The sequence below is a fragment of the Artemia sp. Qi Xiang Cuo genome, chromosome 8 (assembly GCF_049724085.1).
Source record: "Artemia sp. Qi Xiang Cuo chromosome 8, ASM4972408v1, whole genome shotgun sequence".
In the NCBI taxonomy this organism is placed as follows: Eukaryota; Metazoa; Arthropoda; class Branchiopoda; order Anostraca; family Artemiidae; genus Artemia; species Artemia sp. Qi Xiang Cuo.
This window is the reverse complement of record NC_142801.1, coordinates 59,702,807-59,718,051: the sequence shown is the minus strand read 5'-3', so window position 1 is coordinate 59,718,051 and position 15,245 is coordinate 59,702,807. Positions and strand designations below refer to the sequence as shown.

General features: G+C 34.9%; 2 protein-coding genes across 2 annotated transcripts in view; both read left to right on the top strand.

Annotated features, from left to right (window-relative positions):
- The window catches only part of LOC148949648 (cytochrome c oxidase assembly protein COX19), a 51,909-nt gene extending 47,775 nt beyond the window's left edge, over positions 1 to 4,134 (top strand). Inside the window, exon 3 of the mRNA XM_089093642.1 lies at positions 3,998 to 4,134. Coding sequence (XP_088949768.1) covers positions 3,998 to 4,009 — 12 coding nt within the window. The 3' untranslated portion in view covers positions 4,010 to 4,134. The remainder of the gene's footprint in view (positions 1 to 3,997) is intronic.
- Positions 4,006 to 6,351, top strand: Ppcdc (phosphopantothenoylcysteine decarboxylase). Its single transcript, XM_089093641.1, has one exon. It carries the CDS (start codon positions 4,006 to 4,008, stop codon positions 4,549 to 4,551), a length of 546 nt encoding a protein of 181 aa, XP_088949767.1. The 3' UTR covers positions 4,552 to 6,351.
- The last annotated feature ends 8,894 nt before the right edge of the window (positions 6,352 to 15,245 follow it).

The following is a 15,245-nucleotide window of genomic DNA, read 5'->3' as shown; positions in this document are numbered from 1 at the left end:
CTCCCCTAACCTAACCTAGCCATAATTTTGTCTAGAAAACATTTGTCTCAAAAAAGCCCCTCCCCCCCATTTTAAGTAAAGCAAAAGTTAAAATTTACGAGAAATATACTAAACTCAGGAATAAAATGCTATTCAATTTACGCATAATAAAGTTATTTATTCTTTTTCTTAAAAATCCCGGGCCCTTTTCAGTAAAGCAAAAGTCAAATTTGCGATGAAGAAGCTATGATGTTAATTTGATCAAAATTATCCTTTTTACTGTGAGACCCTTTGGTTAAGCCGCTAACGTAAGGATTATGAGGCCGGATGTACTTTTAAAGGGATGACAGTAATTATCACCTGTTTAAATCATAGCGGAAATGTTTAAGTCAAGCTAGCGGCGGCTTAAATAGAAACGGTTTATTAATAGCTAAGGGTTGTCACTATAGATAGAAATAGAGAAAGCAAGAATTATATCGATAAAAAGAGTATTATTTCTATTGCAAGAATTAAAGTCGTAAGGAGTGGTGGGTTTAGATGGTTAAACAGAGCATGTTTTATAGTCTTCTAACGACTATAAAGATAGCATAGTGGAGTTTGTATTAGAGTGGGAGGCGGGGGGGGGGATTTAGCTGGAAATATAGAGGGAAGGAGAATTATTTCTTTTTGCGAGAATTTGGTTGTAAAACAATGGTGGGGGGGATTTAGCTGGAAATATAGAGGGAAGGATAATTTTTTCTTTATGCTAGAATTTGGGGTTTTAAAAAACTGGTGGAGGGAGGGGGGGGATTTAGCTGGAAATATAGAGGGAAGGAATTTATTGAAATGGTATTTCGTTTTGCAAGAATTTGGTTTTAAAACAATGGTGGGGGGGGGGATTTAGCTGTAAATATAGAGGGAAGTAATTTATATACATTGTTTTTATTTATGCGATAAATTGGGCGTGTAAAACACGGGGGGCTGGCGGGGCCATTTAGCTGGAAATATAGAGGGAAGGCATGTATAGAAATGCTCTTTCTTTTTGCGAGAATTTGGGATTGTAAAACAATGGTGGAGGGAGGGGGATTTAGCTGGAAATATAGAGGGAAGGAATTTATTGAGATGCTATTTCTTTTGGCTAGAATTTGGTTTTTTAAAACAATGGTGGAGAGAGGGGGGATAGAGATTGAACTATAGAGTGAATGAATTTATAGAACTGGTATTTGGTTTTGATAGAATTTGGTTGTAAAACAATGGTGGAGGGAGGGGGATTTAGCTGGAAATATAGAGGGAAGGAATTTATCGAAATGCTATTTCTTTTTGCGAGAATTTGGGATTGTAAAACAATGGTGGAGGGAGGGGGGATTTAGCTGGAAATATAGAGGGAAGGATGTCCATGGAAATGCTATTTCTTTATGCGAGAATTTGGTTGTAAAACAATGGTAGAGGGAGGGGGGATTTAGCTGGAAATATAGAGGGAAGGATGTCCATGGAAAATTCGTTTGAAAATAAAAAATGTACTTACATGGTAAATTGAAGTTGCCAAGGCTTCAAGTTCATCAAATTAATCCATTGTTGTTTACAAAGCGTCAAAATACTTTCTGATAATTGAATCACATTGCACACCCGTTATATACGAAATCTCAAGGGTGAATTGTTATGTAACAGGGAAAATCATATGTAAGAATGTCTCTGATTGGCTGAGAAGGGGGATGTAAACGACTCGATGATTGGCTGAGAAGGAAACACGTGATCTAACTGTTTCCGGGAAACTCATAACATTTTGGCTCGATAGCAACAACAACAAATACTATTTCTGGACACCATGACATTCGCGATCGATTACGCAATCAAGTTCTCGGAAATTCACTTCCCCTTCGATTACGCAATCAATTTCTCGGAAATTCACTTCCCCCTCGAGTCCTAGATCAATAATATTGCTCCCGTTAGAATTCAATGCGCATGTGCAACCTTCGCCCCGGAGTTATTACACATAGAAACATCAAATAAATCGACCTTGGAAAAAGAGGTCATTGACCCCATTAACCACGTGTTCTCACTAGGGTGGCTATGCCCTTATTTGGGGTGCAAAAAAGTTATAGGTGGCAGTAGGGGTGCCACATGGGACCTCCTGATAGGGTTCTACTTAGGTCAGAGATTTTTTCCGTTTTTGAATGATTTGAGGTAACTTTATATATTTTGATTAGTTCACTTTTGTGAATATCATTATTCATGCTAATAGTTTCTTTCCTTTTCCTTTTTTTTCTTTTGTCCCATAGCTGTATGAAGAAAATTATTACCTATTTTAGCCGCAGCGGCTCCTTAGAGCTTATTGGCTTACCATTTTTATATATTTTGTTCTTTTTTTTCCTAATAAATTAGTTTCTTCTTCTTTTTCTTATAATTAAGTTTAGAAAAACAAACATTTATTTTTATTTATGTTAAAGGTCCAAAAATGAAGAATATTTTAGTTGTTCACAAACGTCCCAGAGAGAGAAGGATTTATTTACAAAACACATAATAAACAAAAAATTATTGCTACCTCCCCTAAAAACTATCAAAAACCGAAAACCATGGACGCGAAGAAATGTCTCTAGGTACATAGAAATCATAAGAAATCAATTTCATTAAAGCACCAAATACATAAAAAAAAATTGTCGCCTTCAAGGTCGTATCTAGGGGGAGGGGGAGGGAGTTTGTCCCCCCCCCCTCCGAAATGCATTTTGTCTGGCTTGTAAAAGCGTAACAAAATGCATATAAACATATTTGTGATACGTTTTTTAATATCCCCCCTCCTCAACAAAAAGCCTGGATACGACCTTAATCGTCATGCGTCGAAACACAAATATTTTATCGCCTGGAACCATTTTAGGTCCATTCATACATGAAAACCGGGCGGTGTCCCAGTTTTGTCAGTGTTGCCAGGTTAAACCGTGAAAATAAACAAGCAAAACTTATCATTTAAATTTGATTATGCTTTTCATCCCTAAAACTTCTAACATTAACAATCTTTTGATTCTCAAAGACCACTACACTTTCATAGGAAAACTATTACTTCTTAAGCTGTTTGGTGCCATATGTCTTTAGGTCATCTTTGTCGATTTATAACCCACGTTTATTCTTTTTAAATTTGGCACGTGCTATTACCAAAAACTGCATAACTGCATATGGAGATGTTTTTCAGTAAAAACTGAATTCTAGTTTAATTCATATACGGTTTTGTAAGTTCCAATCACAGACAAAAGTATATAACACAGATGTCCAACTGACCTATCCCTCTGTGTTGAAAAGGCGTGCCTTCAAGCTATGCGTGGTGATGATACTGTATGTTGACCGTCTTTATTAAACGATCATTTTATGTTTTGAAGCAATACCCATTAAACAATAATAAGATTAAAAATAATAATAATTGGTAAAAATTTTTTGATTGTTTTATAGCCTAAGTCATATTCCATTCTTTCAACTTTTTTTTTGTAAAGACCACATATTCAGATAAATTTGCTTTTAACAGAGATTATTTATGAAACATTTTTGGAAGAAACTAAAGACACTAGTCCCAATTTTATGGTCTCGTTCAGCCGCAAGTGAGTTGTCCCAAGAAGAAGCCTAGGAATCCATCATTAGAAAAGAATAACAATTCAAAGATTGGGATATATTGTCCCAGAAAGAAGAGGATATTGTCAACCCAACCCAGAAAGAAGAGGATATTGTCAACCCAACCCAGAAAGAAGAGGATATTGTCAACCCAACCCAGAAAGAAGAGGATATTGTCAACCCAACCCAGAAAGAAGAGGATATTGTCAACCCAACCCAGAAAGAAGAGGAGCAAATGATCTGATTTTCAGGACACCCGCCTCAATTGTCTACAGTTGATCAATTGATTTGCTAATTACCGAAAAATTGTTTTGTTGGACATCTCTATCATACACCTTTTGTCTGTGATTTCCAATCAACCAGTTCAAACAGTCAGATTTCATTGTCCCGAACATAAGTGTTGTTTATTTCAGAAGACAAACAATTATATTTCTTTATGTTACAGGTCCAAGAATGAAGAATGTTCTAGTTGGCTGTACGGGGAGCGTTGCTTCAATAAAAGTACCATTCATAGTTAATGAACTAACAGCCTTAGGCTACAGTGTCCGATTAGTAGCAACAGAAAACGCAAAACATTTTTTTAGTTTTGAAGATATTGATAAAAGTGTCATAGTTTACAGTGACAAAGATGAATGGGACAGTTGGAAGAAGCGAGGTGACCCAGTTTTACACATTGAACTTAGAAAATGGGCAGATTTATTTCTAATTGCTCCACTAGATGCCAATACTTTAGGCAAAATAGCAAATGGGCTATGTGATAATCTGTTAACATGTGTGGCAAGAGCCTGGGACTTGTCAAAGCCTTTGTTATTTGCTCCTGCTATGAACACGATGATGTGGGAGCATCCAGTTACAAAAGAGCAAATTGATAAACTTCTTTCATTCAGTTATAAGGAAATTCAGTGTGTGAGTAAGGTTTTGATTTGTGGAGAAAGCGGAAATGGAGCAATGGCAGATTATTTAGAAATAACAAAACGTGTTTCTGAGGAATTGATGTAATTTTGCTTGTCAGTATATTGTTACTCTTTTAAGTGGCCTCAATTGCGTGGGGGGGGGGGAACTGCGCCCGCCACACGTATACTTTTGTCTTCCCTCATATTTTGGAAAATACCTATTTGAGGGCATTTTGATTGAAAAATGCCTTTTTATGGTATTTCCGTAGAAAAAACGACAGATTTGCCCCTCATTCCCCAGATATAAAAAAAAACTTTTTGCTCCCCCTCCGCCCCCAATTTTCCTGAATTGTCGCCACTGACTCTTCTTTTTTCAATATACTACTTCTAACTTATATTCTGAATAACTTTCAGGATATTATTATTATTACAATGACAAAGATAAATAGGAAAGCAGGAAGAAAAGGAGGGATTCAGTTTTACACATTGAGCTTAGAAAGTGGGCAGATAGATTAATTCGTAGTAGAAACATGGTAGTTGCAGTTGGGGAGGAGCAAACGGGCAATAATTTTGGAGTCTAGTGTAGTTGCTCCTATAGCCGTGCCAGTGGACTCAAGTAGTAGCTAGCACAAAGTTTCAAACAAAGCAGTTCTGTTCTTTTTTTGCATTTTTGTCAATTGATGTTTGGGTTGTTTTAATGAAAAATATAGAAGAAAAAGCTTATTTTGAAATTTTGTTTTATTGTTAGCAGGGCTGTAAGCAGGATTTTTCGGGGGTGAGGGGGGGGGGTACAAAGAAAACTAAAGAACGCATCTAAAATTTGTTTATATTCATTTTTGTTATGTTTTCGCCAGTCGAACATATATTTAGGGGGGGGGAGATTCAAACCCCCTAACCCGCCCCTCTGGTTACGGCCTTAATTGTCTGCACATTTACAAAGGACATAGGGTTTTGATTTGTTGGAGAAAGTAGACATGGAGTAATGGCACATTATTTGGAAAAAATAAAACGTATTTCTGAGGAATTTATTTAATTTTACCTATCAGTTTACGGTATTTTTTTTTTTTAAACTGGCGTCAATTGGCGATGGTGGTGGCCCTGAGATCCCACTCTTGAATTTTTTCTCCTTCTCCTAGATTTGAAAAACACCTATTTCGTCATATTTTCATTGAAAATGCCTTTTTTGGTATTTTTATTAAAAAAAATTGAAAAAAACGTCAAATTTGTCACCACCTTTAGATGTTAAAAAACACATTTAACCCCCCCCCCCCATTTACCTGAATTGACGCCACTGACTCTTCATTTGTCAGTTTCCTACTTAGCTTATATTCTTAATAGCTTCCAGGATAAGCTTATATTATGCTTACAATGACAAAGATGAATAGAGCAGTTGGAACAAGCAAGGGGGCCTAGTTTTATACATTGAACTTAGAAAGTGGGCCGATATAATTAATTAATATTAGAAGCAGTCGGTAGTTGCTGTCGAATGGGAGTAAAAGGATAATAATTTCGGACTGTAGCGTAGTCGCTTCTATAGCGGTAGAATTGGACTGTAGCAGTATGTGGCGACAATTTTCAGACAAAGCAGTTCTATTTTTTCTCATTTTTATCAGTTGGTGCTTTTGGTTTGTTTCTTTGAAAAATATAGAAGAAAAAGTTTTGTTTGAAATTTTGTTTTATTATCAGCAAATTTACAAAAGAGAAAATTAATAAACCTGTTTAGTTCAGTTACAAGGAAACTAATATCTGAGAAAGGTTCTCCCCCCTCCCCCTTCAATTTTCCTGGTTTGACGCCACAGAATCTTCACTTGTCAATATCACACTTCTAACTTATATTCTAAATAACTTCCAAGATAGGCATATATTTATGACTACAGTGACAAAGATGAAAAGTGAAGTTGGAAGAAAACGAACTTCTATATTCGTATATTTTTCTTCTGGCAAAAAAAATACGTTGCAGATATAATTGCAGATTTTTGCAGAGGGGAATTAATTTGTTGTTCTAAAGAGAATTGATTCACGAAAGGGAATTAATTTGGAGTTCTTCCAGAAGAATCGTTTCCGACCAAATGTTTTGATCTTAGCGCGCGAAAGGGTTTCTTTTGTAATTTCAAATGTGAAAGCATAGGGATGCTAAACAAAAGGAACACGCTAAAATTACGTTTAGAGATTATTTGGGCGAAACCGTTTTAACCATTTTATGGAATTCTTTCCGCAAAAAAGTTAGAGACATTCTAAAAGATGATTATAGAAGAGAATTTGAGGCTAAAACTATGTGGTCGTTATGATACACAAGTTCGATTTTAACAGTTTCGTAAGGTCCTCTACCACAACCCAAAGGGTTCCGATCCCCCTACCCCAACCCCAACGGGGTCCAATCCCACAACCCCAACCCCCAAGGAATCCACCGGTCCTCAAAGGTCCACTGGGCTCCCAAAGGGCCCCCCGGCCCTCACGGTTCCCCCAGACCCCCCCCCCCCCGGGGCCCAAAGGGCCCCTCCCCCTTTGGCCCCCCAAAGGGGCCCCTCTCCCTCCATCTCCTCCCTCCTCCTCCCCTTCCCCTCCCCTCCCCTCCCCTCCTCCCCCTCCTCCTCCCCTCCTCATCCTCCCTCCTCCTCCCCTCCTCCCCTCCCCTTCCCTCCCCCATTTTTTATACTTTTTTTGTGCATTGAGACACAGAACGACCCCCTCCCCCCGGCCCCTCCCCCTCCAAAGGTCTGATTTTTCAAAGTTCATTTTGAATTTCCTTCGTTGAAATGCAAGAGTTGGAATGTTTCAATTGTGTTTGGTTGGGGTTTACCTTGTCTCACTTACATTTACATGATTTTACAAATTTCTTTTTTAAATTCTGTCTCTGAAATTAAAGAGTTGTACTAATTAATAATAGTATGGTTGTTGATTTCAAATTAACAGATAAATTCTATTTTTTTTTCATATATATTTTCTAATTTCTTTTGATGAAATGCAAGAGTTGGAATATTTCAGTTGTGTTTCGTTGTGGTTTACCTTGTCACAGTTACACTTTCTTGATTTTTCAAAGTTCATTTTGAATTTATTTCGTTGAAATGCAAGAGTTTGAATATTTCAGTAGTGTTTGCCAGTGGTTTACCTTGTCACAGTTACATTTTCTTGATTATTCAAAGTTCATTTTGAATTTCTTTCGTTGAAAGGCATTAGTTGGAATATTTTAGTAGTGTTTGGTTGTGGTTTACCTTGTCACAGTTACATTTTCTTAATTTTTCAAAGTTCATTTTGAATTTCTTTCTTTGAAATGCAATAGTTGGAATATTTCAGTAGTGTTAGGTAGTGGTTTACCTTGTCACAGTTAAATTTTCTTGATTTTTCAAAGTTCATTTTGAATTTTTTTCGTTGAAATGCAAGAGTTGGAATATTTCAGTAGTGTTTAGTTGTGGTTTACCTTGTCACAGTTACATTTCCGTGATTTTTCCAAGTTCATTTTGAATTTCCTTCGTTGAAATGTAAGAGTTGGAATAGTTCAGTAGTGTTTGGTTGTGGTTTATCGTGTCAGAGTTACATTTTCTTTATTTTTCAAAGTTCATTTCTAATTTCTTTCTTTGAAAAGCAAGAGTTGGAATATTTCAGTAGTGTTTGGTTGTGGTTTACCTTGTCACAGTTACATTTTCTTAATTTTTCAGAGTTCATTTTGAATTTCCTTCATTGAAATGCAAGAGTTGGAATATTTCAGTAGTGTTTGGTTGTGGTTTACCGTGGCACAGTTACATTTTCTTGATTTTTCAAAGTTCATTTCGAATTTCTTTCGTTGAAATGCAAGAGTTGGAATATTTCAGTAGTATTTGGTTGTGGTTTACCTTGTCGAAGTTACATTTTCCTGATTTTTCAAAGTTTATTTTGAATTTCTTTCATTGGAATGCAAGAGTCGGAATATTTCAGTAGTGTTTGGTTGTGGTTTACCTTGTCACAGTTACATCTTCTTGACTTTTCAAAGTTCATTTTGAATTTCTTTCATTGAAATGCAAGAGTTGGAATATTTCAGTAGTGTTTGGTTGTGGTTTACCTTGTCACAGTTACATTTTCTGGATTTTTCAAAGTTCATTTTGAATTTCTTTCGTTGAAATGCAAGAGTTGGAATATTTCAGTAGTGTTTGGTTGTGGTTTACCTTGTCACAGTTACATTTTCTTGATTTTTCAAAGTTCATTTCGAATTTCTTTTGTTGAAATGCAAGAGTTTGAATATTTCAGTAGTGTTTGGTTGTGGTTTACCTTGTCACAGTTACATTTTCCTGATTTTTCAAAGTTCATATTGAATTTCTTTCATTGAAATGCAAGAGCTGGAATATTTCAGTAGTGTTTGGTTGTGGTTTACCTTGTCACAGTTACATTTTCTTGATTTTTCAAAGTTCATTTTGATTTTCTTACGTTTAAATGCAAGAGCTGGAATATTTCACTAGTGTGTGGTTGTGGTTTACCTTGTCACAGTTACTTCTTCTCGATTTTTTAAAGTTCATTTGAATTTCTGTCGTTGAAATGCAAGAGTTGGAATATTTCAGTAGTGTGCTGTTGTAGTTTACCATGTCACAGTTACATTCCCGTAATATTTCAAAGTTCATTTTGAATTTCTTTCGTTGAAATGCACGAGTTGGATTATTTCACTAGTGTTTGGTTGTGGTTTACCTTGTCACAGTTACATCTTCTAGATTTTTCAAACTTCATTTTGATTTTCCATCGTTGAAATGCAAGAGTTGGAATATTTTAGTAGGGTTTGTTTTTGGTTTACATTGTCACAGTTTCTTTTTCTTGATTTTTTAAGTTTCATTTTGAATTTACTTCGTTGAAATGCAAGAGCTGGAATATTTCAGTAGTGTTTGGTTGTGGTTTATCGTGTCGCAGTTACATTATCTTGATTTTTCAAAGTTCATTTTGAATTTCTTTCGTTGACATGCAAGAGTTGGAATATTTCAGTTGTGTTTGGTTGTGGTTTACCTTGTCACAGTTACATTTTCTGGATTTTTCAAAGTTCATTTTGAATTTCCTTCGTTGAAATGCAAGAGTTGGAATATTTCAGTAGTGTTTGGTTGTGGTTTACCGTGTCACAGTTACATTCTCTTGATTTTTCAAAGTTCATTTTGAATTTCTTTCGTTGACATGCAAGAGTTGGAATATTTCAGTTGTGTTTCGTGGTGGTTTCCCGTGTCATAGTTACATATTCTTGATTTTTCAAAGTTCATTTTGAATTTCTTTCGTTGAAATGCAAGAGTTGGAATATTTCAGTAGTGTTTGGTTGTGGTTTACCTTGTCACTGTTTCATTTTCTTGATTTTTCAATGTTAAGTTTTTATTTCTTTCGGTGAATATCTAGTTTTGGAATATTTCTGTAGTGTGTGGTTGTGGTTTACCTTGTCACAATTACATTTTCTTGATTTTTCAAAGTTCATTCCGAATTTCTTTCATTGAAATGCAAGAGTTGGAATATTTCAGTAGTGTTTGGTTGTGGTTTACCTTGTCACAGTTACATTTTCCTGATTTTTCAAAGTTCATTTTGAATTTCTTTCATTGAAATGCAAGAGTTGGAATATTTCAGGGGCCAAAGGGCCCCTCCCCCCTTTGGCCCCCCAAAGGGGCCCCTCTCCCTCCATCTCCTCCCTCCTCCTCCCCTTCCCCTCCCCTCCCCTCCTCCCCCTCCTCCTCCCCTCCTCATCCTCCCTCCTCCTCCCCTCCTCCCCTCCCCTTCCCTCCCCCATTTTTTATACTTTTTTTGTGCATTGAGACACAGAACGACCCCCTCCCCCCGGCCCCTCCCCCTCCAAAGGTCTGATTTTTCAAAGTTCATTTTGAATTTCCTTCGTTGAAATGCAAGAGTTGGAATGTTTCAGTAGTGTTTGGTTGTGGTTTACCTTGTCACAGTTACATTTTCTTGATTTTTCAAAGTTCATTTTGAATTTCTTTCGTTGAAATGCAAGAGTTGGAATATTTCAGTAGTGTTTGGTTGTGGTTTACCTTGTCACAGTTACATTTTCTTGATTTTTCAAAGTTCATTTTGAATTTCTTTCGTTGAAATGCAAGAGTTGGAATATTTCAGTAGTGTTTCGTTGTGGTTTACCACAACGAAACACCTTGTCACAGTTACATTTTCCTGATTTTTCAAAGTTCATTTTGAATTTCTTTCATTGAAATGCAACAGTTGGAATATTTCAGTAGTGTTTGGTTGTGGTTTACCTTGTCACAGTTACATTTTCTTGATTTTTCAAAGTTTATTTTGAATTTTTTTCGTTGAAATGCAAGAGTTGGAATATTTCAGTAGTGTGCTGTTGTAGTTTACCCTGCCACAGTTACATTTTCTTGATTTTTCAAAGTTCCTTTCTAATTTATTTCGTTGAAATGCATGACTTGTGATATTGCAGGAGTGTTTGGTTGTGGTTCACCTTGTCACAGTTACATTTTCTTGAATTTTCTAATTTTATATTGAAGTTCTTTCGTTGAAATGCGAGAGTTGGAATATTTCAGTAGTGTTTGGTTGTGGTTTACCTTGTCATTGTTACAGTTTCTTAATTTTTCAAAGTTCATTTTGAATTTCTTTCGTTGAAATGCAAGAGTTGGAATATTTCAGTTGTGTTTCGTTGTGGTTTACCTTGTTACAGTTACATTTTCTTGATTTTTCAAAGTTCATTGTAAACTTCCTTCGTTGAAATGTAAGTTGGAATATTTCAGTAGAGTTTGGTAGTGGTCTACCTTGTCAGGGTTACAATTTCTTGATTTTTTAAAGTTAATTTTGAATTTTTTTCATTTATATGTAAGAGTTGGAATATTTCAGTAATGTTTGGTTGTGGTTTACATTGTCATTCTTACATTTTCTTGATTTTTCAATGTTCATTTGAATTTCTTTCGTTTAAATGCAAGAGTTGGAATGTTACAGTAGTGTTTAGACGTGGTTTACCTTGTGAAAGTTACATTCTATTGATTTTTCAAAGTTCAATTTGAATTTTTTTCGTTGAAATGCAAGAGTTGGAATATTTCAGTAGTGTTTGGTTGTGGTTTTCCTTGTCACAGTTACATTATCTTGATTTTTTAAAGTTCATTTGAATTTCTTTCGTTGAAATGCAAGAGTTGGAATATTCCAGTAGTGTTTTATTGTTATTTACCGTGTCACTGTTACATTTTCTTGATTTTTCAAAGTTAATTTTGAATTTATTTCGTTGAAATGCATGAGTTGGAATATTTCAGTAGTGTTTGGTTGTGGTTTACCTTGTCACAGTTACATTTTCTTGATTTTTCAAAGTTCATTTTGAACTTCTTTCGTTGAAATGCAAGAGTTGGAATATTTCAGTAGTGTTTGGTTGTGGTTTACCTTGTCATGGTTACATTTTCTTAATTTTTCATAGTTTCATTTTGATTTTCTTTCTTTTAAATTCATGTTTTGGAATTTTTGAGTTGTGTTTTGTTGTGGTTTACCTTGTCACAGTTACATTTTATTGATTTTTCAAAGTACATTTTGAATTTCTTTCGTTGAAATGCAAAAGTTGGAATATTTCAGTAATGTTTGGTTATGATTTACCTTGTCACAAATATATATTCTTGATTTTTCAAAGTTCAGTTTGAATTTCTTTCGTTGAAATACAAGAGTTGGAATATTCCAGTAGTGTTTGGCTGTGGTTTACCGGGTCACAGTTACATTTTCTTGATTTTTCAAAGTTCATTTCGAATTTCTTTCGTTGAAATGCAAGAGTTGGAATATTCCAGTTGTGTTTGGTTGTGGTTTACCTTGTCACAGTTACATTTTCCTGATTTTTCAAAGTTCATTTTGAATTTCTTTCATTGAAATGCAAGAGTTGGAATATTTCAGTAGTGATTGGTTGTGGTTTACCTTGTCAAAGTTACAATTTCTTTATTTTTCAAAGTTAATTTTGAATTTCTTTCGTTTAAATGCAAGATTTGGCATATTTCAGTAGTGTTTGGTTGTGGTTTACCTTGTCATAGTTACATTATCATGATTTTTCAAAGTTAATTTTGAATTTCTTTATTTGAAATGCAAGAGTTGGAATATTTCAGTAGTGTTTGGTTGTGGTTTACCTTGTCACAGTTACATTTTCTTAATTTTTCAAAGTTCATTTTGAATTTCTTTCGTTGCAATGCAAGAGTTGGAATATTCCAGTAGTGTTTCGTTGTGGTTTACCTTGTCACAGTTACATTCTCTTGATTTTTCAAAGTTCATTTTGAATTTCTTTCATTGAAATGCAAGAGTTTGAATATTTCAGTAGTGTTTGGTTGTGGTTTACCTTGTCACATTTACATTCTCTTGATTTTTCAAAGTTCATTTTGAATTTCTTTCGTTGAAATGCAAGAGTTATAATATTTCAGAAGTGTTTGGTTTTGGTTTACCTTGTCACACTAACATTTTCATGATTTTTCAAAGATCTTTTTGAATTTCTTTCGTTGAAATGCAAGAGTTGGAATATTTCAGTAGTGTTTGGTTGTGGTTTACCTTGTCGCAGTTACATTTTCTTGATTTTTCCAAGTTCATTTTGAATTTCTTTGGTTGAAATGCAAGAGTTGGAGTATTTCAGTAGTGTTTGGTTGTGGTTTACCTTGTCACAGTTACTTTTTCTTGATTTTTCAAAGTTAATTTTGAATTTCTTTAGTTGAAAATCAAGAGTTGGAATATTTCAGTAGTGTTTGGTTGTGGTTTACATTTTCAAAGTTAAACTTTATTTATTTTTAAAATTTCATTTTGAATTTATTTTGTTGAAATGCAAGAGTTGGAATATTTTAGTAGTGTTTAGTTGTGGTTTACCTTGTCAAAGTTAATGTTTCTTATTTTTTCCAAGTGCATCTCAATTTATTTCATTGAAATTCAAGAGTTGGAATATTTCAGTAGTGTTTGGTTGTGGTTTATATTGTCACAGTTACATTTTCTTCATTTTTCAAAGTTCATTTTGAATTTATAACGTTAAAACGCAAGAGTTGGAATATTTCAGTAGTGTTTCGTTGTGGTTTACTTTGTCAGAGTTACATTCTCTTTATTTTTCAAAGTTCATTATGGATTTCTTTAGTTGAAATATGTTTTGTCGTGCTTTACCTTGACACAGTTAAATTTCCTGATTTTTGTTTGGTTAGGTTAGGCTAGATCAAGTTAGATTAAGGTTAAGTTAGGTTAGGTTAGCCTACGTACGCGCGCGCACGTAGGCTAACCTAACCTAACCTAACTTAACCTTAATCTAACTTGATCTAGCCTAACCTCCTCCTCCCCTTCCCCTCCCCTTCCCCTCCCCCTCTTCCTCCCTCCTCCTCCCCTTCCCCTCCCCTCCTCCCCCTCCCTCCTCCTCCTCCTCCCCCTCCTCCTCCTCCCCTCCCCTTCCCTCCCCCATTTTTTATACTTTTTTTGTGCATTGAGACACAGAACGACCCCCTCCCCCGGCCCCTCCCCCCTCCAAAGGTCTGATTTTTCAAAGTTCATTTTGAATTTCCTTCGTTGAAATGCAAGAGTTGGAATGTTTCAGTAGTGTTTGGTCGTGGTTTACCTTGTCACAGTTACATTCTCTTGATTTTTCAAAGTTCATTTTGAATTTCTTTCATTGAAATGCAAGAGTTGGAATATTTCAGTAGTGTTTTGTTGTGGTTTATCATGTCACAGTTAATTTCTCTTGATTTTCAACGTTCATTGCGGATTTCTTTCATTGAAATACAAGAGTTGGAATATTTCAGTAGTGTTTTGTTGTAGTTCACCTTGTCAAAGCTACAGTCTCTTGAGTTTTTAAAGTTCATTTTGGATTTATTTCTTTGAAATACAATGTTTGCAATAATTCAATAATGTTTTGTCGAGGTTTACCCTGTCACACTTTCATTCTCTTGATTTTTCAAAGTTCATTTTGAATTTCTTTCATTGAAATGCATGAGTTGGAACATTTCAGTAGTGTTTTGTCGAGGTTTACCTTGTCACTGTTACATTCTCGTGATTTTTCAAAGTTAATTTTATATTTATTACGTTCAAATGCGACAGTTGGAATTTTTCAGTAGTGTTTTGTTGTTGTTTATCGTGTCACAGTTACATTCTCTTGATTTTAAACGTTCATTGCGGATTTCTTTAATTGAAATACAAGATTTGGAATATTTCAGTAGTGTTTTGTTGTAGTTTACCTTGTCGCAGTTACATTCTCTTGATTTTTCAAAGTTTATTTTGGATTTCTTTTCGTTGAAATGCAAGAGTTGGAATATTTCAGTAGTGTTTTGTCATGGTTTACCCTGTCACAATTTCATTCTCTTGATTTTTCAAAGTTCATTTTGAATTTTTTTCATTGAAATGCATGAGTTAGAACATTTCAGTAGTGTTTTATCGTGGTTTACCATGTCGCAGTTACATTCTCTTAATTTTTCAAAGTTCCTTTTGGATTTCATTTGTTGAAATGCAAGAGTTAGAATATTTCAGTAGTGTTTTGTTATGGTTTATAGTGTAAAAGTTATATTCTCTTGATTTTCAAAGTTCATTTGAATTTCTTTCATTGAAATGCAAGAGTTGGGTTATTTCAGTAGTGTTTTGTCATGATTTACCATTTCACAGTTACATTCTCGTGATTTTTCAAAGTTAATTTTCGATTTCATTCGTTGAAATGCAAGAGTTGGAATATTTCAGTAGTGTTTTGTTGTGGTTTATCGTGTCACAGTTACATTTTCTTGATTTTTCAAAGTTCATTTTGAATTTCTTTCATTGAAATGCAAGAGTTGGATTATTTCAGTAGTGTTTGTCGTGGTTTACCTTTTCACAGTTACATTCTCTTGATTTTTAAAGTTTATTGTGGATTTCTTTCATTGAAATGCAAGAGATGGATTA